The following is a 24529-nucleotide window of genomic DNA, read 5'->3' on the forward strand; positions in this document are numbered from 1 at the left end:
CCCTCTTCAGACCATTGCAGTTAGACATTCTGGAAGTGATGTTGGAATCTTTGGCTTAATTAAGTTTCTGAGGATCTACTGGCCTGGCAGATTTGAGAACCTCTGGTAAAGGCATTAGGAGTTAAGAAGATTTCTAACCCTACGTATTTACATGCTCAGACTTCCATTAGGAAGATACTTCTACCATATTTTGTGCAGAGTGTTTTAGAGTTTGAGGTTGGGGCTGTGGATCAGATGACAGAAAGAACTTATATTCAGGCAGTGATGGTGGAAATGAGAGAGAGTCAGATTTGAGACCTACTTCAGAGCTGGGTTTGACAGTGATTGATGACGACTGGAATGGGGTGGCAGAGGGCAAGTTTGGAAGGTGAGATTTGGAGCAAGGTTTGGGAGTGTGGCTTATTGTGATGGCATTAGCTAGCCCTGTGCATGTGGGGGATTAACTGCAGTTCTTTGATTATTTGAAAATACATGAAAACAAATTTCCAGCTTTTGCTAACTCTGAAGATAACCCAGAAAAAGAATTATATATGGAAATCTCTTGAGGAGTGAACATTCCTAAGAAAGCAGAGGTTAAGGGAATTGTAAGATGGTTCAGTTGGTGTTTTTTCCAATGAATTATGATCTCTGTTAACTGAAAAATGGGAAAGAATGAATCAGATACCCAGTGGACCCACAAAAGCAGAAGTTGTGAGTTCAGTTTGGGGCAATAAGTCATCATCTGTAATCCTTAAAGCACGGAGGGATTTACAAGTCATATTTAGAGCATAATAAAATTTAAATTATCAGTGTGATTATTAACAATATTGATTCATAACTTTGACCCTAAATATGCTTATGGGAAAAGGTTTTTCTGATTTTATGTCTCTGCAGTTTGCTAATGGTGTTGGTCTTAATTGTTGCTGGTCTATCGGAATCCGTCTTTGTGCCTTCATTTTGCTTGCTGATAACGAGAAGCTCTCCATCTACTTCTGTGCCTTTTAATCTTGGTGTTTAAATACACAAGAGTGCTGTTAAAATGATTTGTTCTTGGTTTTGATGTATTCTTTGTAACATCCTAATACCCAAGACTTTTAAAAGGTTTGAAATAACCTTTGGGGCATAAAGAATGAAAACATCCAATGCGATGTTGGGGACATGTCATGACACATATGGTCATGACAACAGTAATAAAATCAGAATTATTTAAAAATTTTCATAGCCGACTGTTTTTGAGGAGGGTGGGAACAGTTTTGACCGAGGAGGTAGCTCATGCCAGGAGCTGGTTATTCCTAAACTGGGATCTAAATGTAATCCAGCCGAATCGTTAAAAAAAATGAATTAGGCACTGGGTGTGGTGAAAAAATAATGAATACTGTTTTTCTGAAAATAAATAAATTGGAAAAAAAATGAATTAGGTCCCCCCAAATCTGTGGGAAAACCCCATGAAAGATATATATATATATATATATAGAGAGAGAGAGAGAGAGAGAGAGTAGGCAGAGAGGCAAGCAGAGAGGGGGGAAGCAGTCTCCCTGCTGAGCAGAGATCCCAATGCGGGGCTCGATCCCAGGACCCTGAGACCATGACCTGAGCCAAAGGCAGAGGTTTAACCCACTGAGCCACCCAGGTGCCCCGAAAGAGATATTTTTGGAATGGTTATAATGCGAGGGAAAATGAAGTCTCCTGGAACTGGTCTGGCACCATCCAGCGTGTTGAACTCTCTGGAACAGTGTTATAGGTAGGGTGGTGAGCCGCCTGAGCTGCTTACAGGATGAGATGAAATCTTCAGCTTCTTCAAGGTTATTGAGATGATTGCTGTATTATTTAGGTATTAAAATAATTTTTATAAAAGACATTTGGTTTTGCTTAAAAGGAGATAGTTATTTTCCTGAGCTTATAAATCATGAACTTACATTTTAATATTCAAGCCTATCAGTTGCAGTTGAAAGTTCTGGGGTCTTGGACAACGTCATGATTTCAAGCTCTGCACAGTCACTTGCTGACGGCAGGGGATACGGAATCCCGCCATGGAGAGGAGTCAGGGGGGACGAGGCTGGCGGGGGTGCACGAGAGCCTGGCCTCCCAGCTGACATCTGCTCTCAGATTTCCCCACGTGGTGATGATTTCTCTGCAGTATGTGTATGACTTCAGATGGTTTTATGATCGACCACGGTCTAAGCATTTATTGAGTGGAAAGAGAAGTCACTGTCATCGTTGTTTAAAACATATTTGATAGGTTTACCTGCTGTTTTGTCTCTGTCTTCTCTTCATGCAAAATGCATATCTGTCTGTCTTAATTACTCAGTCTCCTGCTCCTTGAGTATGAGCAAGCCTTGAACCTGCATGTTCAATAAGAACCTGGAGTTTTCTTCTTTGATTTTATAGCTATATTCATCAGAGACCAATTGAGTTATTCCAAGAGAATGTCATTTTAAAACACCTGTGTCTTTCATAATTAATGGAGGTCAGAGTTAAGTTTTATAGTGTCTCTAGATAAAATGAGTCATTTAGTTAATATGCTCATGATGGCTCAACCTTTTCTTTAATGCCGGCTGAATTTTATTACGTTACATGAAGACGCAAATGAACTTCGTCTATTAAGGCCGCACTGCTCCCTCTGAGAATTTATTGTTGTGCTTAGTGATTTGTTGCTAATAGGCCACTGGGGGACAGGATGGGACGCAGGAATGAGTTATGCAATCCTGCAATCGATAAGAAATAAACTCCAGTCAGGGGGGAGAAAGCACTATCAGATGTCTAGTGGGGAAACTGTCAGTTTGTGTCTGCCAAATTTAATGGCTTTGTGATTTGAATTATTCAGTCTGTTGGATGTTTGTATCCCTCATATATTACGACTCTGAAAAGTAATACAGTTATTACATTTGAATGCACAATGTCAAATTTTATTCCAAGACATGTGAAAAAAAGGAGATCCATACCAAGGGAAGAAACACTCCTACTTTTATTTACTGTTATCGTAAAACTGAACTCTTACCGTGTGGTTCACTCTTGCTTTGTACTGTCACGAGGAGGCCGAATGGAAAGGCAGAATAGTTCCCCTTAAACTGTACAACTAATACTTCTAAAACCTCTAATCTCTTAACCTCTTGCACCACTGCCTTTGTCCCTGAAGAACCGCAATATTCCTTATTACTACCTATTTGCATCTCAGGGTGTTAGGAAGATGAATGAGACCACTTAAATGCTTTGGGTTGCTCAAAGCATTGCCCTACGAGAGAAACTGACCCTATAGGAAACATTTGGTTAGTATTCCCTGTTGGTGGAGAGCCAGAACCATTACTCCATCCCGTTGGAAAGGTTGGTAGCCTTTCTTGTAAACCTCACATACATTGTTTTCCCTCCCCGGTGTGCTCACGATTACAAGATAAAGTAGTTGGCCCTTCTCTAATGCCCTGGAGAACAGCCACTTCCAGGGACCATAGATCTCCCTTTAGTGTGTGAGTGGCCCAACATCTGGGAATAGCCATTTTTTATTCCCTTTAGAAGATTTTCTTTCTTTTTGTAATCCTCAACTTCATAGGTTGTTGACCTCAGCTGTGATGGATCAAGCTGTCTTGGGGGATTTCGGGTCCCTCACATTGCTCGCTGGGTTGGAATGTTTCCAATGGCAAAAATGGACTCTGGGTTGTGCTTGGAACCAAGTAGTTTGAGGAAAGGCATTTGTTTGAGTGTGGTAGGGTCTGCGCTGTGTTTTGTCAGGTTCTTAAGTTCCAGGGAGGTGATGAGGGAATTCCACAAATGTTTCGTTTCTATTTCATTTTTTTAAAAAATATCTTTTAAGTCACTGGAAATCATGATAGATAAAGTGAATAGTAAAAGGCTCCATATTACTTATTTCTACTATTGAAAGGTCTAAGAAGGCATTAAACTGCCGGCTTGGATTTTGTGTAGACTATAGTCGTGCATTAAACAAATTTTTGAAAGCTCTTACCAACTCTTGGTGTCCCAAATCAAACAAGAAATAGTAGCAAAAATGTAACCAAGTGACACAAAGTTCAACCTTCAATCGATGTTGAGGCAGTGTAAAGTTAGAGGTGACCTGTTTTGAGTAATTTTAGTCTCAAAATTTTTGTTAGCTTAATCCATTGACTATAATTAACAAATATTATGTGTAAATACTTGCTGAATGAGTTTTTGTTCATAAATAATTATCCTTCCAGAGCACCTGGGTGGCTCAGTCAGTTAAGCAGCCGACTATTCTGGCTCAGGTCACGATCTAAGGGTAGTGAGATCTAGCCCTGTTTTGGGCTCTGTGCTGAGTGTGGAGCTTGCTTAAGATGCTCTCTGTCCCCCTACCCACCTCTCCCTCTCTGAAAAAAGAAGAAAGCAAGAAAAAGAAAAAAAGAATTATCCTTCCTCTCTTACATTGCTGAAATTTCATTTAAAATCATTTTGAAATTTGGTACTGAACTCCAGAAAACAAAAACACTCAATTTATTCCTCAGAATTTATTGATAAATGTCAGGATAACTGTCTTTCATCCGTTGGTCACATATTCATGCAACTCTCCTGCCCATTTGCTATCTAAAAAGGGTCATGGTCTTGTAGGAATTTGTGTGACTTAAAGACACTGAGAGATGGTATAGCGTAGCTCTCTCAGGCCATAAAAGAAGAAACGTTGGCATTCTTAAAGTACGGGCAGGCGGTCTCAGGAAGAATTTGTGGGAAATCAGGAGAGAGAAAGGAAGCCCCATTTAATCAGCCAGACCAGTAGGATTAACATGTTCACTTAATGGGGAGACATATGTCACAGTCAGATCTCAGTCCCAGGGGTGAAAATCAATTACCTGGAATCACAAGCTTGCCATTAAGCAGTGTTGAGACTTGGATCATCTCAAAACGGTATGCAAATGCACCTGTGAGTTGAAACGAAGATGGGAAATGATTGTGCGGTAACGACTGTTACTGTGTGGTTGTGTGTGGCTGTGGCTACCAATGTGGGTGCTGGTGAAATTAGCAAGGGGTCATGGGAGGACTGGCTCGTGACGCTGAGTGGCACGTGGGCCGAGGGACAGCAGAGCGTGAAAGGTCTTGAAACTCATGCTGAGATTTTATCTGGTCCTAGTAATCTTGAATAAATCCCATCACACATCTTAATTTGCAGACTTTTCCTCGTTGGCAGATTGATGGTATATACCTCCTAATGACGACTCAGCTTTGGAGTTCTTGAATTCTCTGCCTTTTTTTGTTTTGTTTTTAGATGAAAAGAAAAACAACAACAAAAAACTGAGGATAGTTTAAAAATAATGACCGGTTTGCGCCCTGTAGCCCAGAAAATACCAAAGGGGACGTCCCAGTCTTTCTTTGTGCTTCTGTCCATGGGGGCACTGGGCACGGCAGCGGCCGCGGCCGCTGCGGCATCTCCTAGTTACTGTGGCTCCTCCTCTGTCCCCTTCCCTTCTGTTCACCTCCTGTGTGTCTCTGCCATATTGATGTATTGCTGGCCTGGTGGCAGGGAGGGGACCACAGCTGTGAGGTGTTCAGGGGGGTCCGAGTAAATGACCGAAAGTCCCCAGTGATGGTGGGGGCAGGGGGGGGCTCCTTACAGACTGTCACCTGACGGTCAGCAGAGTGAGTTTTGCTTGGGGACATGTGGACCGAGAATGTGGCATGTTTCTTCTTCTTTTTTTTTTTTTTAAAGATTTTATTTATTTATTTGTCAGAGAGAGAGGGAGAGAGAGAGAGAGCACAGGCAGACAGAGAGAGGCAGGCAGAGGCAGAGGGAGAAGCAGGCTCCCTGCCGAGCAAGGAGCCCGATGTGGGACTCGATCCCAGGACGCTGGGATCATGACCTGAGCCGAAGGCAGCTGCCCAACCAACTGAGCCACCCAGGCGTCCCTGTGGCATGTTTCTTATCATAAATCAGCGTCTTCCTGTCTTGGTCTCTTGGGGCTGATAGAACAAAACTTGACAGACTTGGGTGGCTTCTAAACAATGGAAATTTATTTCTCACAGTTCTGGAGGCCAGGAGTCCAAGACCAGGGAGCACGGCTGGGTTCTGGGAGGGCTGCCTTCGGGTTCAAGATGGCAGACACCTCGCTGCGTCCTTGCATGTAGAAAGGTGAAAAGTGTCCGGAGCCTAATGAGGCCATTAATCCCACTGATGAAGCCTGCATCGTCGTGACCTAATCACCTCCCGGAAGTCCCGCCTCCTATTACCATCACAGTTGGGGGGTAGGATTTCAACCTGAGAACTTTGGGGAGACACAGACATTCACACCGTAGTCCTTTCCCCATAGACGGTACCTGAAAACCAGACCCAGGGTTTTCAGAGAGTGATTTCTATACCTCCTCTCACCCACTCCCCAAGTAGAGAGAGGTCTTGGAACTTTCCCCTCAGGTGTCCTGCCCAGAGCTCTACAGAGCCCGGGGGACACTACCATTCTCTTCCCTCAGTGGTGTGAGGGAAACTCCAGCTCTTAGTTTATGTATGAGAAGTGCCTTTCTAGAAAGTTCCCAGATATAGATGTGTGTGTGTGCGCACATGTGCATGTGTGTGTACGTGGCGGTGGGGGGAGTGTATGACAGGAAGAGAGAGAAAAGGAAGAAGAGAGAGAGGAAGAGAGAGAGGGAAGGAGAGAGAGACGGGGTGGGGTGGCCTTGTAACCTCGTCAGAGCCCTTAGGTCATTAATTGACTAAAAATATGAATAATTTCTTTTACTGAAAGTATTTACAGAAAAAGTCTTTCTTAAAAGAGCTAGTGAGTTAAGAGTGTAAAGACCGTGTTCCAGGATCGTGACAAGATGAACAGTGCTATCTCCTGTTCTAGAAAGCCGATGGTGTCCTACCACCTCTTCCGACAGCAGCGCGTCTCCTGAACACGGGGAGTCACGCTGCCTTATGCCTAAAACCTGAAATGCCTGGAGAGCAGACGTTCTCTCTCCTTCTCTGGATGATGGAGAACATCCTGAGAATTTCAGTGTGTCTGGGAGTTTCAGTATTTTCCATAACCTTCTAGAAGGGGCTACGGTTGATGGAGTGCTCGCTGTGGACAGACACCACTGTCCATGTTGTCCTTAGATGTAACCCCCCCAACAGCTGCACGGTGTGGGTAGGCCTCTTAGCCCCATTTTACAGATGAGAAGACTGAGGCACAGAGGACTTGCACTTCGTTCCCGAGGTTGTGTACGTGGCACTGCTTTGGTTTTGCGCATTTTTCACCACGAGGTGAGCCCGCCTCCTGGAGTCACGGCCCAGGTGACCGCTGGCAGTGTCCTACAGGCAGAAAGGCAGTTACGGGCCCCTCGTGAGGGTGGGGAGCCATGGTGCTCATAACAACACTGTGTGTGCTCCGGCCTGTCATTGCGCCGGTGCCACTTATAAGCCTGTCCCCGGGAAGATTGACCCGTGTGGGTGTCCCGATGCCCAGTCTCTCGTGGAGGACACTCCTGGGCCTCTGTTTCACAGCAGGTGAAGGCTTGGCACATCCCCAGATGCTTGCCGGCCTCCCCTGGTGCCTTCAGCTCAACAATGCTCTTGCATGCCCGCGCCAAGTTCACGTTCCTTCCCCCGCAGGAGGAGGTTTCTCTTGGAAACCTTCCCTCGGCATGGTGCTGGACATAATAAAAACAGACTGTGCGGTCCCGTTCCCTCGTCGGAGCATCCTTGATCTGGGTCTGCAGCGAGGGCTGCGGGCTGCCTGTCCTAAGAGACCGTGGAAGTTTTCCCCCACTTGGCTTTGTGGCCGAGGTGGTGAGAGTGCCAAGCCATGCTCCCCCGGCGCTATTTCAGAGCTAAAATTGGAAGTTTGGAAAGTGTGGTGAAGAGGCTGCTGGAAGGCTTCAGGGGAGGCTGGGCTCACTGAGTGCTTGCAGTGTCCCCATGCTCGGGGACAAACCTGGAGAAAGCAGAGTGCCCCGGGGGCGGGTCCCTCTATAAGTGTGTTTGTCCCTTTCTTCCTCCAGGCAGTGCACACACACATGCTGCTGGACACTGGCTTCCCTCTTGGCTTTGAGTTCCTATTGCTGCCCACTTGATGACGCTGTTTCTCAGTCTCCCCAGGGTTATGCCCTTGGCCTGCCTTGGCTGTCACTTGTCATGCCCCCCCAGGACAGCGTGGCTACTTCTGACATCTACCCGCCTCCCCAAATAATGAAAATGATCTGCGTTCATATCTGGCTGCTGTCGGGACGCTTTCCTCTCTCTGCTAGTTCCGTGGACATCATCCTGGGCCGGCCCATCACGTGAAACAGTGCTCCTTGGAGACCCTTCCCACACTCATGCATTCGTCGCGGCTGGTTTTCGTTCTGTGCCGCTTCTCTGGCACTTACTGTTTGCGCCTGGGCTAACTTTCTCCTCCACGGTCCCCAGAATGTGGCTTCAGCCACATCAGCTCCTCTTCAGCATGAGGTGAAGGAGGCAGGCAGGATTTGAGTCAGAGGCCCGAGCATCTCCCACGAGGGAGGCCAATTTGTTTCTAGAAGCTACAGCAATAAAGCCCAATGCCTAATGGGGGCTGATACTTGTGTTTTCCCATCTGCGATGCTGATTCTGTGATGCTGATCTCGGCTGTACATGTCATTGTTCTTCTGCTTCATTGTTGAAAGTTTCCTTTTCTCTGCTTTCTTGCTTCACACCTGGGCAGCCGCAGGGAACCTTTCAAAGCCTTGGTGGCAGACCGACGAGTTTAGGCTTCTAAACGTGCACACGCCGAATCCAAGCAAGAGAGGACACTGTGTTGCTCAGGCTACGGTTGAATTCGAAAGCTGGATGTGTTGTACTTGTATATCGTGATGAATGTCCATGATCTTTAGGAATGAAGACTCGTGAAGAGTGGTTTTGTGATTGTCTTACTTAACTTAAACTCAGTTTCAGAATCCGTTGCCCATTTCCTTTGGTCCATTCCATAGATCAAGAGAGTCAGTTAATAATTGAGGTTTACCTTTGTCTTTCTCTGTCTCTTTCTCACACACACACACACACACACACACACACACACCTTATTCCTTAACTTTCTAGCCAGCCCCAAATGGGCACCTGTTGACATACAGAATGTCCCTGTGAATTCCGAGGTGTGAGGAGAACTGTGCTAGACAGTCTTAGCAGGAGAAGGCTTAGGAAGCCAAAAATCATTACTTTGTTGTCCCTTGTTCTCATGATTTTTATGACCTGTAATAGTTTGCATCCATTAAAAATAAAACTCTCTTTTTGTATTTTGTAGAAACTACCTCTTCAGGTTACAGCTCGAGGATTTGTCTCTGATCCAGGTAGGTGCGATTTACATTTCTCAAGCTCCCAGTGTCACTGCATTAGCTCACTGCTGGTGGGGAGGGAGACATGTCTGTAAAGGGACTGATCTGGGCAGAGCGGGGACGTGTTTCCCCAGTGGGCCGGGCTGCAGGACTCCTGGCTGCCCTCTTTGACGTGACTGATCCCCTGCTTTCGCTCCCCATTGGCCCTTTTCTCCTACCGTGCGGCCTCCCTTCCTCTCAGGGCATCATCCTGACTTATCCTTTGTGAAATGGTGGACAATTCGAAGGACACCCCCGCAGCGCCTGGGAGCGCCCTTCCCCCCAGTGAGTCGCTGGTTATGTAGTTTGCTGCCTTTGGCCATCAGATTGTTGTAGAAGTCAGTTTTCCTGGAAAAACATGTTTGTTTCCTCTTTATCACCTGTAATGAGATCAATATGAACAGAGGGATTGAAAACCACATAGAGCGAAGAGTAAGTGTTGATAGATAGAGATGCTATTTGCCTATTTCCAGTGTTACAGTGTGAGGAAGGAGCCTGAGGGCCTTCTGTCTGAATAGAGGATGTATTTTAGTGCCAGATGTGAATCACCAGGGCCCACTTTTGCCCTCCTGGCTTCTTGAAGTATCTGGTACCCAAGGTCTCCTTGGACAAGGGGAGAGTTATGACATGAATACCTCCCCGGCCGAGCATCTGGAACTCCCCGAAGAATGTGCCAGAACTCCTGGGCTTGGTGCAACTTGGGGAAAAGTTCTTCAGCCAATTTTAATAACAGCCTCGTGTACTAGAGTCTCAGAACCAGTGGGGAGAAGTTGAGACTAGTGTCCTCTCTTTGTCACGCTGCAATGTGTGAGCATCCGGGAAACCCCAGATCTAGCAAGGATTTAACACTAGACCCATCTTGGATTCACCAGGGCCTCAAAGTAAGCCAAAGCTGATTTTGGTAAAAAGCAAGGGCTCCGAACGTCTATTGACGTGGGTTTGGGATCTAGCTTCATGTGTCCCTGCAACTGTGTGTTTCCTCCTCTGTGAAATGGCCACAAAGGACTGCCATCCTCACGCTGTCACTGCTTAAGTTAAGGAAGAGAAGGTGTGCAAAAGGGAGAAGGCTCAGGAATTTCTCAATAAGTCTTAACTGCTTTTGTTTTTAAAAGTGATGGTGATAAATAATGACTTACTGTCGTGATCATTTCATCCCACCAGGCACTGAATCGTCTTGCCACTAATTTAGTATATAAGTCTTTAAATGAGTCGGTTTGTTGGTAAACTCATGAAGGTATTAATAAGAAATCCAAATGATCTGTCGTTTAACCAAAATGCTGTTTTAAAACTCTATTTTCAGTAATCTTTTATAAAGGATATAGAGCTTTCAATAGATGGGAACTATATATTATGCTCATTTTGGTGCTTGCAGTATACTGGATTATCTGTTCCAGTGTGTGTGGGAGAAAGTGGACTATGTAGACATGTGTACAAACATTTATTTACGTGTATTTACTCATTTCCATGTCTCCTGGTTGTCCTGGCTGAGAGGGTCTGGAAGCTTTGACATTCTAGTAACAATGCATTTATTATACAGTTTTTGGTCTCTTTTTTTTTTTTTCCTTAAGATTTTATTTATTTGGGAGAGAGAGAGAGTGAGCACAAATGGGGGGAGGGGCAACGGGAGAGGAAGAAGCAGACTCCGCACTGAGCAGGGAGCCCTACGTGGGCTCGATCCCAGGACCCTGGGATCATGACCCAAGAGGAAGGTACACACTTAACTGACTGAGCCACCCATATGCCCTTACAGTTCTTTGTTTCTAAATTTAATTCCTCACTAAAAGGAACCACCGTTTCTTGGAGAAGTAGCTGGTTCCAGGGCCTGGGTAGTGAAAGTCCCAGAGAAACCTGGGATATCTTTTTGTTTCGGGAATTAAGGACATGATGATCAAAGCATGATGAGGGCAGGTCAGGAGGTCCTAGGCATAGCTGGAAGTGGGTTCAGTGAAGAAATCTGGGATAATTTGATTGTTAAATCATCATGGTCTCAGTTTATAACATGTTGAATACACTTGGAATCAGTGAGGATATACTAACATCAGAATAACTGAATGAGCACACAGACGAGGCAGAAGGGACCGTTCTTCCTTCTGTGAAATGCCACATGACAAATACTGAAGGGGTGATTTAATTCCAAAATTGTTACTTGGTAACCTTGATAATAATTGATTCAGGCACAAATGATCCATGGCTGTGAAAGTATAGGGGTGAGACTTTGACGATGACTGAGGTATTTATGTGGTCTCTGTTTACCTATAACATATTTACTCTTTATAGAAGGAAAATTGTCTTTTTATGGTAAAGAAACCAGCCAGAATCACCGTAACCAAGGAATCAAAGGTCCCTTCACTTGTGATGGGAAAACGAGCCAGCAGACATGCCCTAATGGAATGTACAGGGAAGGGAACAGCAGGATTTCCTTGATATTTGAACTATAGATTATAACAACTTTTATCAGGAGGAACCATCACACAGACCAAAACTGAGGGGTATTCTATAAAACATTGGCCTCCATTCTACACAAATCACCAGGCCATGAAAGGCGTGAAAAGAAAGAAGGGCGAGTCTCCCTCATCAGAGACAAAATGGCGCGGCAACCAAATGAAACACTTGCTCCAACTCAGGTCTGGAACAACAACAAAAAAATGTTTCTCAGCTCTCAGGGATACTATTTTGACAACTGGCAAAATTTTAATGTCTGGGGGCTCCTGGATGCCTCAGTCAGTTGAGCATCAACCTTTGACTCAGGTCATGATCCCAGGGTCCTGGGATCGAGTCCTACATTGGGCTCCTTGCTCAGTGGGGAGCCTGCTTCTCCCTCTGTCTGCTGATCCCCCGCCTTGTGCTCTCTCTCTCTTGCTCTCTCTCTGGAAAATGAATAAAAAAATCTTAAAAAAAATTAATGTCTATAGCTGAAGTAGTAGAAATGTATTTATCTTCTGGTTTGATAGTTATAATTTGATTATGTAGGAAAATCATCTTGTTCTTTGGACAAACCTACTGATTTAAGTATGGGTAAAGGGTATGGTTTTTCCAATATATTCTGAAATCATTTAAAAAATACATGCACCCAGAGAGAAAGAATGGTACAGCAAATGTGATTAAATGATAAAGGGGGAAATTGGAGAATTTAGATGAAGGGCTTATGAGAGTCCATTGTGTTTTTCTTTCAACTTTTCCTTGCAAAATTAAGAGATGCAAAGAATCGGTCCATGCCTTTGCCATGGACATGTGCAGGCTATTGCTGTGGCCACGGGGAAACCAAGTCGTTCTTCCCATCATTGCTTCCCACTGTTGTGATTGCCTTTTGGTGGAAATCAAGGTTAGGTCATTGATGGAGCTGATGACATGGATGGAACCCATCAGCACCACCACCTGGTAAGAGAGAGCACGGTGAGGACCCAGCAGGAGGACCGTGACTTTCTGAACGGGGTCTTTGACGACAGTGCCTTGGGATAGCTGTTAGACGTCGCCATGCCTTTGGTCCAAAACCGTACAATTCTCCTTTTGCACATTTTGTGGTGTGTGTGTGCTGCTCGGAAGCCTACTGTTTACTCAGTGTGGGGAGAGATTAAACTGTCAGTTCTTCCCAACACACTGTTCTTTCCTGCATGTCTTTGGTAAAGTGGTCTGACTGATTTCTAGGAACACATCATTTTAGTTTAAAGGACGATTTCCAAGGGTGACCAAAAAGAGAGGTGCACTGATAAGGAGAGGGTTGTGCTGGTGCCGTGAGTGGCGCTGTCTGCTAGAAACATCACTCGAGCCGCAGGGCTGGCTGACTGAAACCTGTGGTCACACTGAGCTAAGTGCAGAGAAATGGGGATTTAAAAAAAAAATATATCGGTCTTCACTCATTATATTGAACAGGTTATTTCAATATGAAATCATTTTAAGAAAATAATGAGATGTTATGTTTCTTCTTCTTCTTTTTTTTTTCTTAAAGATTTTATTTATTCATTTGACAGACAGAGATCACAAGTAGGCAGAGAGGCAGGCAGAGGAGGGGAGGAAGCAGGCTCCCCACTGAGCAGAGAGCCCGATGCGGGGCTCAATTGCAGGACCCGATCCCAGGACCCGATCATGACCCAAGCCAGAGGCAAATGCTTTAACCCACTGAGCCACCCAGGTGGCCCCTCCTTTTTTTTCTTTGTATTGAATCTATAAAATCTCATGTGGATTGTACCCAGAAAGCACATTGGGGTTCAGAGTAGCCTCCGTCCAGGAGCTCAGCATGGTGAGGGCTACCTGGTTGAGTGGAGAAATCAGAGTGGAGAACCTTCGACAGCCCTTGTCACCGCCGGACAAGGCTTCATTGGCTCCTGCCCCTCCTGCGTGTGACAGCCGGGTCCCCTGCCCGGTGGCCGCGAGTGCTGTTGCGTCTCCCTGTCATGCTGGGGCCTCCAGCTGGCTGGTCGTCAGGCAGCTTCGAGCTTCTCAACCCGGGGCTTCTTCCCCAGCAGCAGACATATACTCTCACCGTCCACTCTGGTGAATGCTTTCACCCCACCCTCTTAATCTTGGAAAAGGCTCCCGATCCTGAGTCCCCCCAAAGCCCCAAAGGTGACTGATCCCAAGTCAGCCCCTCTTGGAAACTCGTCCCGAGTCTGCGTGGCCTGGTGACCCTCTGGTGTCTTTCCCCGCCTCAGCCTCTACTTCGGTCAAGCCCTCGCTGGCTCACACAGACATCCACCCCGCTCCTGAGGAACCTTCTCTTTCTTTAGCTGGTGTCTGGTTGGAGCGGATCATTGGGTTACCCGGCGAGTGGTGGACTCAAGACGAATGTCTCTTGATTTCGAGGAATACATTTGCTCTTTAAATTTCTAGGCTTCCCATTGGTGGGATGTAGGTAAGCTTCATATTCTGTCCCTAAATTTGAGGCAAGGAACACAGCGGAGAGACTAGTGCCATGAGCAGCGCTTGCCGGGAGAGGCGTCCCGGGGCAGGTGCACGCACCCTCTCACCACGAAGGACGGTTCCGGAACGAAAGGGCCAGCTGCTGGCTCTGGTCCATTCCTTTCTGATGCGCTAGTTGTCTGCTTTGTCCTGTTCTACACTTCTTCTGCCCCGAATTCCTCTCCTGCCTTGACAGTGTTTAGGCTCAGAAACAAGAAAGAAGTTGCTCATGAGTATTCCTTTTTGTCCTCCTACTGACTGGTAATCATAGAATTATAGAGACTGTCCCCCATCAGTGTCCCCCAAACTCAGCGTGCTGCCTTACCTAGGGTAGCGAGCACGGCTCTTGGCCGGACCAGGCACACAATGAATGCCTCTGAGTGGATCCTGTCCCCCTGCCCTTCCTCAGGTCCCCATACTGGTGACCCCAGCTTATGCTGTTTGGTCAGAGGAGAAGGGGAGGGGCCAGGTGTTAGTTCCCCCAGGGCAGAGAAGGAGGACGGAACATAAGGTGTGGGCGTTGCCCGTGGGAGTCAGAGTCGTTGTCCATCCAAAGATGGTCCTGCCGTGGGGCTCAGCCCGTGGAACTGTACCAGAACCCAAAGGTGAGAGAAATGAACTTTGGTGAGGTGGCGTCCGAACGGGGACACTCAGATGGCCTGACAAGCCTGACGCCAGAAGCACTCAGGGACCGGAGTCCACAGAGCCCTGAATCCAAGTTCTTTTTCCCTTGGCCTGTCTCGTAAGGGCAAGCGACCACTGGTGGGTCTCTAATGCCGTAATGATTTGAGTCGGCATTGGGTTGCGGCAGAATTCCTCTGTTAAACCCTGAGTGAACACGATCCATTGGAGGAAAATCTCGTGGCATCACCGCAAAAATCTGCACATCTAAACACACCATGAGGTAAAATGACTGTACACAGAATACTTGTTAAACAGGCGTGCCCTTTGTAGTAGAGTGAGATTGGGAGTTAATTGCCTTAATTTAAGGAAATAAAACCTGTTTTCCATCAGTGTCTGGAGAATCAGAGTATCCGTGTGATATCCTTTCGAAGGCATCTTTCCACTCAGAGGCTGCGATGTGTTTCCTCGTGGCCCCGAGTGCTGAACTGTAGCCGTGGCATCTTGAAACCCCATCAGGCGCGGCGGTGGAGGACGAGGACGAGGCGCTCACCGTCACGCCTCTCCCGACTTCTTGTCCTGAAAACAGAGTCGGCTCTTCAACTTCACTTTTCTTCTTGCCTTGGTCGTGGCAGTTATTTTGCAAGAACAAAGAAGCTTTTTGAAAAATAGAAAAATGCAGCTGGCCTCGAGACTAATTGACAACATTCACCCATCTGGGATCGTGCCTCGAATGGCCCGAGGTAGACGCTCCTTGAATGGGGTCCTGAGAACACAGAGGGGCTGAGGCTTATTTAGCCTCCCTGTCTTACTAATATTCTTTTGGGAAATTGCTCAAATCCTTTTTTGTATTGTTTTGTTACTGTGGGAAAGGAATTCACAGCCCATTTCTCACTTACAACTGCTTGGAATAAGCAGATAAAAATTGAAATCTGTTTTCCAGTTTGCCATGTGCCTCTCCATGATTTCTGAGTTAAAAACTGTTAAGTCTCTAACAACCTGGTCCATCCTGGTAGAGGTTTCTCTTGGATGTTATGGTAGATGTTGACTCTGTTTCCCAAATCTTTAGGTCTGGGGAATTGAGTTTCAACTTGAGACAGTTTCTAAACCAGTTTTCCTCAACTAGGGGCTGTTTAACCTGGTGGGAATCTCTCTTCACCACTGGTGGGGGCCGCTGCACATCCTACCGTGCACAGAGCAGCCTCTCCCCTTCCACAAAGACTATCCTGGCTCATGGTAGAAATAACCCCAAGGTTGAAACCCCACATGGGATCATTGTTGCCCGACTCCTGCGTGCTTTGAAGAAGCTGCTTCTCTAGTCTGTGATGTTAAGATTACTTGACTGAATCTGTGAGATCTGTGATGTGCTTAAGGAACTTTTCTCTTTCGATTTCTTCATGTATTTAACCAAACACGTCTGAAACCTTAGTGGCCATTTCTAAAGAAGCTGCCAGTATTCTTGAGTTTAGACGGCTTCCTTTTGTCAATATGCAGTTAAATTTAAAAATAAATTCAGTCAATTTATAATGTTAGGACCTTTCTGATGGCCCATAGCAGTATGAAGTAACTACCCTCTGATGGAGTTCATTTGTATAATTGAAAGAATGATCTGTTACTTCATCCTATAGAGTAACTATTCAAATGGGAATTTCATATGGATTAATTTTTTAAATCAAGTTTTATATTTTTATTGAATGAGGAGAGACCAGTCTCTACTGTCATCCTCAGAAATCATAATCCTAAACTTTATTTTTGCCTTTCTTTATCAAACATGTTCCTAAAATCATGATATTGTAGTAGTGAAAGGTTTCATAGAGATAATTGTTGTTAAAACCTTTGGGGGGGTGCGTCTGGGTGGCTCAGTGGGTTAAGCCTCTGCCTTTGGCTCAAGTTATGAACTCAGGGTCCTGGGATCGAGCCCCATATTGGATTCTCTGCTCAGCAGGGACCCTGCTTCCCTCTCTCTCTCTGCCTGCTGCTTGCCTACTTGTGATCTCTTTCTTTGTGTCAAATAAATAAATAAAATCTTAAAAACAAAAAAACAAACAAACACCTTTCTCTGCAAGCCAGGGCTTGTGGCTCGTAGTTAAAGTTTCTTTGGAACATGGCCGTGCCCGTTCGTTTTCATCCCGCCCGCCTGGGATTATAGTTCTGGATGTTTCTTGGAGCACAGACACACCCGTGTGTCTCATACAGTGTCTACTTTTGCGGCAGAGCAGGGTGGACCAGTTGTCACAGAGAGTGCCTGTCTACAACGTCTGAACTATTTACTAAGTGACCCTTTAAGAAAAGGTTTGTTATGTATCTGGTACATAGCAGTTCTCCGTGAGGGCGTCCTGAGTGAATGCGTGAACACAGTATGAGGCAGTGCAGTTTGTTTTGTTTTCCTCTGTTTGTTTTAGCTTTTCAAACACTGTTGGGTTGCTGTGTTTGAGTCCATGCACAATGCCTTCGTGGTCCCACGTGACCTTCATCCCCACGTTCTGGACCCTTGGTGGACATTCCCCGTCAAGTGCTGTTTAGCTACCCGTGGATTCAAACGTCTTTCTTTTCCTTTCCTCGTAACTTGCTGAAGGATTTACGGTTGTTTTTGTGTATTTTATAATGACGACTAGGAGCTTACCAGTGTCAGAGTCTCGGTGAAAGTGAGCTAACTATGTCAGCAGACCATCCTCTTCTCTCCGTGGCTGGATGCACATGCACACACACATACACAAAGCCCGTTACTCATTTGCGTGACAGTCCAGCACAGAGGCTGCGGGGGCCCCGTGCTCTGCTGCCGTCCAAGAGCCCAGCATATTCTGCGCTATGGGCCCCCATCTTCAGCCCACCTTGGTAGGGGAAGCATGGAAAGCAGAATGGAAAACCACGCAGAAGAGGTCATATGGGCCATGCCCGGATGTGGTAAATCTCCCTTCTGCCCAAATTCCAGTGGCCAACACTCAGTCTCATGGCCTCCATCAACTGCAAGGCAGGCGGGAAGTATAGTCTTCAAAACCAGGAGGAAGCAGAAAACTGGGGCATTAGGAGCGGGGAAGGCACCAGACTGTTCTCCCAGACAGTGTTAGGAAAAACAAGACTAGCCCCAAGGGATGCCCTTACTGCTCCCTGCTCTCCATGCCCCCCTCCACCACTGCCATTCTCATTTTCTACGACACACAAATGGACTTATTCATGCTCCCAACATGTCTATAAGCCACAACATGGAGATATTTTGAATAAACCACTTAGCCTTTTTGGACCTTACGTTTTCTCCATGGCGCACTTTGGAGACAAGAGCCAGGGTGAGGAGTGGAGTGTCCCTGCCATCCCTTTGAGCATTAACATCGCAGTGTCCAGCATCCTTCTGCTTTCTCTTTCTTCTGTCATTGCTCAGATGACTCTGGTTTCCTCTTCATCAAGGAAAAGTTTTCCCATGATTGGAAACATGGCATTATGCTTATTTGAGGCAACTGCAATGACCCAGTTGCCACAGAGTTGTGATGACAGCAAGTGTAGTGGGAGAGGTGGCATGCACTCTACCCTCACTCCGGGCTCGGCTCTTCACACGCGTCATCTGTCTTGACTTCTACCCTCTCAACATCACTAAGGTCGAAGTCATATTATTTTTAATATCTGATAGTGGAGGACTTGATGTTTGGAGAGTTTATGTGATTTAACGAACACCCCCCAGCTGGCATATGACTGATCTAAGATTTGGATCTGGGTGTGTTGGGCTCCAGAGGACAGTCTCTTCGTCACTAACCAATATGCTATTTTCCTGTACTCATTGGTACAGACTGCCGTACCGTCTGTGGTCGACAGCTAACAGCGAATGTGGTGGTTAATTGATAATGATGAGTTATATCTTGATTTTAGGTGAGGTTTCCTAGAAGCCAGAGACAGGGATTCCGTATGCTTCGGTGTTACTGAGAGCATGTTCTTAGCAGGTGGGGATGAGCGATATAGCAGAGAGTGGAAGGAGGTAAGGATTTTCTCTGAGCTGGAGTCTAGTATCAGCATGATCCCAAGGGGATGCTGGAATCTGGATAGACTTTCAGTTGGTCTCCTTTGAGGCCAGGGGGATGATGATTTACACTCAACTCCCACTTGTCTTTCATTAGCTACTGATTTTTGTGTTTGGGGGAGGTGTGGTGGCATAGTTTCCTAATAGGTGGTTCTCATCGGCCAAGAGCAATTTTCAGAGAGGGGGGCAGCTGTGAGCCAGTGCAGGCCAGTGCTCCCAGCAGCCAGTGGAAGGGCCACTGTTCTATAAGGAGAGCTGGGAAAGGAACCAAGAACACCCACTATGGTGTGTACTACTCAGTAGGTTTGCATATTTTCCTTAGGCTTATCCTCATCCTCTAGACCTTGCTTGCATAGGCAGCAGCCCCTGCCACCAAAGAGGTGAAAGATTTGTATGTCTTTGAGAAAAGAAAGTAATACATACTTGATTACTGAATGCATTCTCTTGTGTCATGCATGCCTTCGTCTTTAATGATTTTCCCTATCCATTTCTGATTTTATGCCCCAGAAACTGAACTGAAGATGCATGAATATTTTTCTTAGTTGTGTGTCTCCTTTGGTTTTCTGAAATAAAGTCAGAAGTTTCTGTGAGCCAGCAGCAAATACTGTCTGACAATTGCAGGCTGGTAGATAAACGGAGGGGTCCATTTCATTTATCTAAAATGTGTTTCAACTGCTATATTGCGGAAGCGGCCCCAGCCTGACAGAACTGCTGAATGATGGCCCTGCTTTGATTCTCTGCCCTGCTTTCCGTTTCCATATTTCCGTGCCTTTCCCCAGATGCTGACACAAATAGATGAGCCAACACACCAGAAGCACCCTTTGTTTCTGAGATAAGTAAAGGATTTCTCATTTGGGTAAGAAATTAGGTATTCAGTGACCTAGGGGCATAGTGAAAATGAATGGCAAGAGAGAAATTAAATGAAAACACATGAGTCACATGGGGCTACCATTCTCGACAGTGATGAGACTGAACCTTGTGATGTGGTGTCCTGAATTTATTCAGTGACTGTGATGGACTTGGATAGAGTAAGTGTGCATAGAGCTGTGATGGGCCCTGCCTTTGTTTAACGTATGTGTATCAGACACTCCTTTGGCTGTTCTCTAACAACTAACCTTTTAGAGTTGACATGATACTTTCTCATTAGGTCACAACGTTTAATCTGTGTGCATCGATTCTTATGGGCCTAGGGTCTTGCCTCTTTCAAATGATAGGATACAATCTCTGCTGTGACCTTATATGGGTTGACTGTACAGTTTGATTCTTGAAGATCAACCCTGTTTTCCATTTTGGGGGCTCCTCAATTATTGTTTACATGTTTTCTGGAAGGCACAGAGGCAAGGTGCCCACCCAGATATTCACTATTAGGTGTCTACTTAAAAACAAAAGAGATACAAGTGTGTTTGAGTTGAAGTCCAAAGACCTCGTAAAGTTCTTTGCTGGAAATTTTTAATCATCATTTGGGTAAAGGAGTGTTGAAATCAAAAGTAGTCTTCAAAGTATAGACATCAGATTCTGGTTCAGGAAGGTGGAGATACCCACGTACTGCTCTTCCACCCAGAAAAACATGGCACTTAAATGACAATAAAGACATGTAAAAAGAAAAACTGTGAACTCTAGGAATGGAATCTTATATGTATCCCCCAAGTGATTTGAGGATATTTTTTGAAGGCATCCTTTATTTGGAAATTTAGATATATCCAAGAACAGAGAATAACACAACCCAGAATGTGGTAGTAAAAGCCAGATGACAACCACAGTTAGTTACTTCACATTAAATAGTCATAGTCCTTAGCGATTCGGGGTCTCTTCTGATTCCATACAAATTTTTGGATTATTTGCTCCAGCTCTTTGAAGAATGCCGGTGGAATTTTGATCGGAATGGCATTAAAAGTATAGATTGCTCTAGGCAATAAACAATGTTTATTCTTCCGATCCAAGAGCATGGAATGGTCTTGCATCTTTTTGTGTCTTCTTCAATTTCTTTCATGAGTGTTCTATAGTTCCTCAAGTACAGATCCTTTACCTCTTTAGTTAGGTTTATTCCAAGGTATCTTATGGTTCTTGGTGCTATAGTAAATGGAATCGATTCTCTAATTTCCCTTTCTGTATTTTCATTGTTAGTGTATAAGAAAGCCACTGATTTCTGCACATTGACTTTGTATCCTGCCACGTTGCTGAATTGCTGTATGAGTTCTAGTAGTTTGGGGGTGGAGTCTTTTGGGTTTTCCATATAAAGAATCATGTCATCTGCGAAGAGAGAGAGTTTGACTTCTTCATTACCAATTTGGATACCTTTTATTTCTCTCTGTTGTCTGATTGCTGTTGCTAGGACTTCTAATACTATGTTGAACAAGAGTGGTGAAAGTGGGCATCCTTGTCTTGTTCCTGATCTCAATGGAAGGCTGCAAGCTTTTTCCCATTGAGGATGATATTTGCTGTGGGTCTTTCATAGATAGATTTGATGAGGTTCAGGAATGTTCCCTCTATCCCTATACTTTGAAGTGTTTTAATCAGGAACGGATGTTGGATTTTGTCAAATGCTTTTTCTGCATCAATTGAGAGGACCATGTGGTTCTTCTCTCTTCTCATATTAATTTGTTGTATCACATTGATTGATTTGCGAATGTTGAACCATCCTTGTAGCCCAGGGATGAATCCCACCTGATCATGTGGATAATCTTTTTAATGTGCTGTTGGATCCTGTTGGCTAGGATCTTGTTGAGAATCTTAGCATCCATATTCATCAGTGATATTGGTCTGAAATTCTCCTTTTTGGTAGGGTCCTTGCCTGGTTTGGGGATCAGGGTAATGCTGGCTTCATAGAAAGAGTCTGGAAGTTTTCCTTCTGCTTCAATTTTTTGAAACAGCTTCAGGAGAATAGGTGTTATTTCTTCTTTGAAGGTTTGGTAGAATTCCCCAGGGAATCCATCCGGTCCTGGGCTCTTGTTTTTTGGGAGGTTTTTGATCACTGATTCAATCTCGTTATTAGATATCGGTCTATTCAGGTAGTCATAGTCCAAGGAATATAAAAGGACATTAAAAAAATCCAAATATTACATTTAGTGAGATTCAAGAAAATATTATAGTTACTCAGTAATTATGGAAGATTGAATACTCATGATTACATCAGCTCTTTCCTGACACATCATTTTGAAGATATTTAAATGTTACAAGTTCACAAGAACAAGTAATATGGGAAAGAAGATTAATCTATTTTGGGTTCATCTAAAGATTAAGCCTCCAGTAGTTGCTGCTCAGAATGAGAGAAACCAGTAGACATTTGGCTCTTGCACAGAGTTGTTGCCACAAATTAAAGACTAAGTGGGCCTCAAATGCATGACCAGTCTTCCCCCCAAAGGCCATTGCCAAAATGTGATGGTCCTATCGCCAAAGATCTAAGTTAAAACAGAGTAGAAGGAATTTCCCCTCATGTTAAAGGACCAAAGAGCTAAATACGTAGCAGGTTCCTGACTGAAAACTCAGGAAACAACACTCGAGAAACAAAGAAGAAGCAGAAGTCCATTGAATATCCCCCAATGGCACCTCAGTCCTGACTCAGCTCAGTGTCTGCCTGTACCTCCCCATCCCCCTCATCTGCTTAACAGAAAAACAAAGCAATTCTCCCTGAAGGAAGATTCTTTGGTGAAAGTAGCATAATTCAGAGTCTCTGCAGTTGCCTTGCAGTAAAATAGTCTAGATGTGTGAAAAGGCAAAACTTTATGACAGATAAATTAGGTAAAAATAAGCAGTAGAATTAAACCCACAGATGATTCATTTAGCACAATAAAGTGGGAGGTAAGTTGCTAGAAAATACCTAGCCTGAGGAACAGAGAGGAATTAGGGGAGAAATGTTAAAGGTAAGACACATATCATACATTCAAAATTTTATCTCACATATAATTTGAGCTTAAAAAGGAGAAGAGAGAAAACAAAGCAGTAGTTATATTCTCAGCAATTATTGCTGGGGCTTTTCACAAATGATTGAAGACATCACTCACCAGGTTTAGACATTCCACAAACACCAAGAATGATAAAAAATGTAAGATTGCATCTGGAGATGTGATGGTCAAACTGCTAAAAACCATTGGCAAGGAGAAACATCTTTAAAAGAACCAGAGTGGGGAGAAGAAGACTCACAGCCCTCAGTGGAGGAGAAATCAGATCGACAGCTGATTCTTCAATAGAAAGTAGAGAAAGCAGGAGACAATGGAAAGAGCAGTTAGCTATCCAGACCTTCCCTCACTTTGTACAGCGGCACAGGACCTCCTATGTTGCCCTGAAAGAAGATGGAGGCTTGGGTTTAGAACATGACCAACCTGGAGGAAAGTTGTACTTGGGGTACCCAGAAATAGCTTAGCTCTACCATATAAAAAATGGAAATTAAATGTAAGTTTGTGCCATCCCATCTCCTCTCCCCTGTGTGTGGTGTTTGTGCTGATGTACACTTTATGTGGATGTTTAGAATACACATTTGTCAGTATTTAATAGGCTACAAGTTGAACCATAGGGATATTGATATTAGTAGTCATTGCAACCCAGAATAGTCACCGCCAGCATTATCAGCACTGGTAACTCCTGGTCTACAAAACAATTCATGTACCCAGCTCTGTTTTTCTTTTAAGTTCCCATTGTGAAAAATGGGTGGTAAAACCAACTGAATGAGAAACTCAGAGGCAATAGAGGCAAGAAGGTACCATTAGTGTTTCCTGAAATCAGAGAAGGTACTGCATCCATGAAACAAGGAAAATAAAATATGTAGTCTATTTAAAAGTCCTTCATGGATTATGTTTAAAATATGATTGGTAAAATGATGTCAGTGGTCAATTGGAAAACAAATTTGGCCAAGTCTCCCAGAAAGCTGGACAGAGACTCAGAGATGGGAAGGAATATGTGTGATCAGTGTGTGAATACTATACCAGGCCTACAAGACAGGCTCCCATAGGAGAGAGGGAGACAAATATGATGAGGGCAAAGAGTTTATGCGATGGTTGTGCTGTGGGCCAGAAGAGCAGGTTGGAGTAGGTGGAACAGTGTCAGAAGGTATCCTTCCAGGAACCATATTGGAATCCCTGAGCTGTTAGAATGTATTTGGAGAAGGGGCGCCTGGGTGTCTCAGCTGGTAGAGCAAACAACTCTTGATCTCAGGGTTTTGAGTTCTACCTCCAAATTGGGCATGGAGCCTACTTCAAAAAGGAGAAGAAGAAGAAGAAATTATATTTGGGGAAAATGCAAACTTAACGTTGGGCGTTGGGGCATAAATCAGTTATAAGTACATAGAAAAAGAAACCAGAGTCCAGGTACAGACTGAATGTTTGTGTCCCCCCCACCCTCCAAATTCATATATTAGAACTTAACCCTAGTGGGATAGGATTTGAACATGAGGTCTTTGGGAGGGGAATAGGTCATGAAGGGAGAGCCCTCATGAATGAGATTAGTACCCTTTTAAAACAGACCCCAGAGACCTTTCTTCCACTGTATGAGGTTACAGAGAAAAGCACTACCAAGGAGCAAGGAAGTAACCCCCCCGCCCAGACACCACATCTGCCAACACCTTGATCTTGAACTTTCCAGCCTCCAGAAGAGTGAGAAATAAGTTTCTGTGTGTTATCACTACCCAGTTTATGATATTTTGTTATAGCAGCCTGAACAATCTAAGACAAGACCATTATTAACTCCAAGAAAAACAAAACGGTTTGAAGAAACATTTCTTACTTTATGGCACATCTGTGAATAGTATTGACAAGTCATAAATATGTAAATGCTGAATAT

General features: G+C 44.7%; 1 protein-coding gene across 5 annotated transcripts in view; it reads left to right on the forward strand.

Moving 5' to 3' along the window:
• The window catches only part of SEMA5A (semaphorin 5A), a 468307-nt gene that overhangs the window by 217671 nt on the left and 226107 nt on the right, over positions 1 to 24529 (forward strand). For all 5 annotated transcript variants that reach the window (XM_044233900.1, XM_044233929.1, XM_044233920.1 and 2 more), the window contains one exon: positions 9165 to 9210. In XM_044233900.1, the coding sequence (XP_044089835.1) occupies positions 9165 to 9210 (46 nt within the window). The remainder of the gene's footprint in view (positions 1 to 9164; positions 9211 to 24529) is intronic.

Source organism: Neovison vison, chromosome 1 (genome assembly GCF_020171115.1).
Source record: "Neovison vison isolate M4711 chromosome 1, ASM_NN_V1, whole genome shotgun sequence".
Classification (NCBI taxonomy): domain Eukaryota; kingdom Metazoa; phylum Chordata; class Mammalia; order Carnivora; family Mustelidae; genus Neogale; species Neogale vison.